This window comes from Sinocyclocheilus anshuiensis, unplaced genomic scaffold, assembly GCF_001515605.1.
Source record: "Sinocyclocheilus anshuiensis isolate Anshui unplaced genomic scaffold, SAMN03320099.WGS_v1.1 scaffold454, whole genome shotgun sequence".
Lineage (NCBI taxonomy): Eukaryota > Metazoa > Chordata > Actinopteri > Cypriniformes > Cyprinidae > Sinocyclocheilus > Sinocyclocheilus anshuiensis.
In genome coordinates, this window is record NW_015548217.1 from 121,082 (window position 1) to 122,304 (window position 1,223).

General features: G+C 35.3%; 1 protein-coding gene across 1 annotated transcript in view; it reads right to left on the minus strand.

Annotated features, from left to right (window-relative positions):
• LOC107653931 (growth/differentiation factor 10-like) overlaps positions 1-534 on the minus strand; it is a 4,389-nt gene extending 3,855 nt beyond the window's left edge. The window contains exon 1 of the mRNA XM_016440793.1: positions 203-534. Coding sequence (XP_016296279.1) covers positions 203-449 — 247 coding nt within the window. The 5' untranslated portion in view covers positions 450-534. The remainder of the gene's footprint in view (positions 1-202) is intronic.
• Between the last annotated feature and the right edge of the window lie 689 nt (positions 535-1,223).

Below are 1,223 nucleotides of genomic sequence, written 5' to 3' on the forward strand. Positions count from 1 at the left end.
AATGTCGTTTGTCAAATATAACTAAAATGGTCATTAAAGTCATTAAAATTCAGATGCCAAAAATGCATAATTTTGTAAGTGAAAAACAACAACAACAGTGTAACATGAAATATTATTTTATCAGTACAAACATTTCTATATTTTACATCGTTTTTAAACAGCAGTCTCCGAGTTGTAAAGGTTTTTAGTTAGTTTCTCTCACCTGGGACTCCTCTAAAGCTTCGGATTGTATTTATGTTCTGTTGTTGATGATGATGATGATGATGATGCTTCTTGCTGTATTTATCATAAACTCTGTGCATATTAACAGTCATCATGTCTCGGGCAGGACTGTGGAATGACTGCTGTGTTGCAGGAATATCTCCGTTCAGTTCTGACGAGTTAACGAGGTAAACTTTGACGATGTTAAGATAGAGAAAAACGCGTACCACCGCACAGATTGATGCCATATTCACACTTTATCCTCCGCGCAAACATGAGATGAAGCAGAAGAGCGCTGGAAAGCTCGGTTCTGATGGAGCTGGTGTGTCGCTGGAGGATGACTGGTGCTCAGCTCAGTGCTCATACACTTGTTTCTCGCTGCTGAAGCGATGACAGATGATGATGATGACGCTTGCAGCCAACGAGACGCGTGAAGCGTCATCCTGAAAGCACGCGCTGCGATATACTCACTCTAGTCATTGCAATGGACTATTTACACTTTACCATTTAGGCTAAATGTGGGGACGCACTTAATCTGGTTTCTATTTAATTACAAAAAAACATTTGAAATGAAGGCGATGCATAAATGATTGTTTTAAACACAGTAGGCTATACATTGCAGCCAACAAATAATGTTTTGTAAGAAAGCATTTGTTGTTTTGTCTTTCCTTTTCAGTACATAATTCCCATAGATAAGCTATTTCAAACTTAACAAGTATGCATTATTCAACTTACTTTTAAGGGGCGTGGCCATTTGTAACTTAAAATGTGCGAGACTTCCGGTGACATTTGCTTCCAGATATTTTAGCTTTTTTTTATTTTATATATATTTTAGCTATATTTTAACTCATGGTGCTTTCTTTGATATTGCAAGCTGGTATTTTTATTACATAATTTTAATGTATTGTCGTAATTATAAACACACTGGTTTGCCTTTTACTGCACTTTTTTCTAGTTATTTACCTTTATAGCTGCTAATAAATGACAAACATTATATATATATATATATATATATATATTTT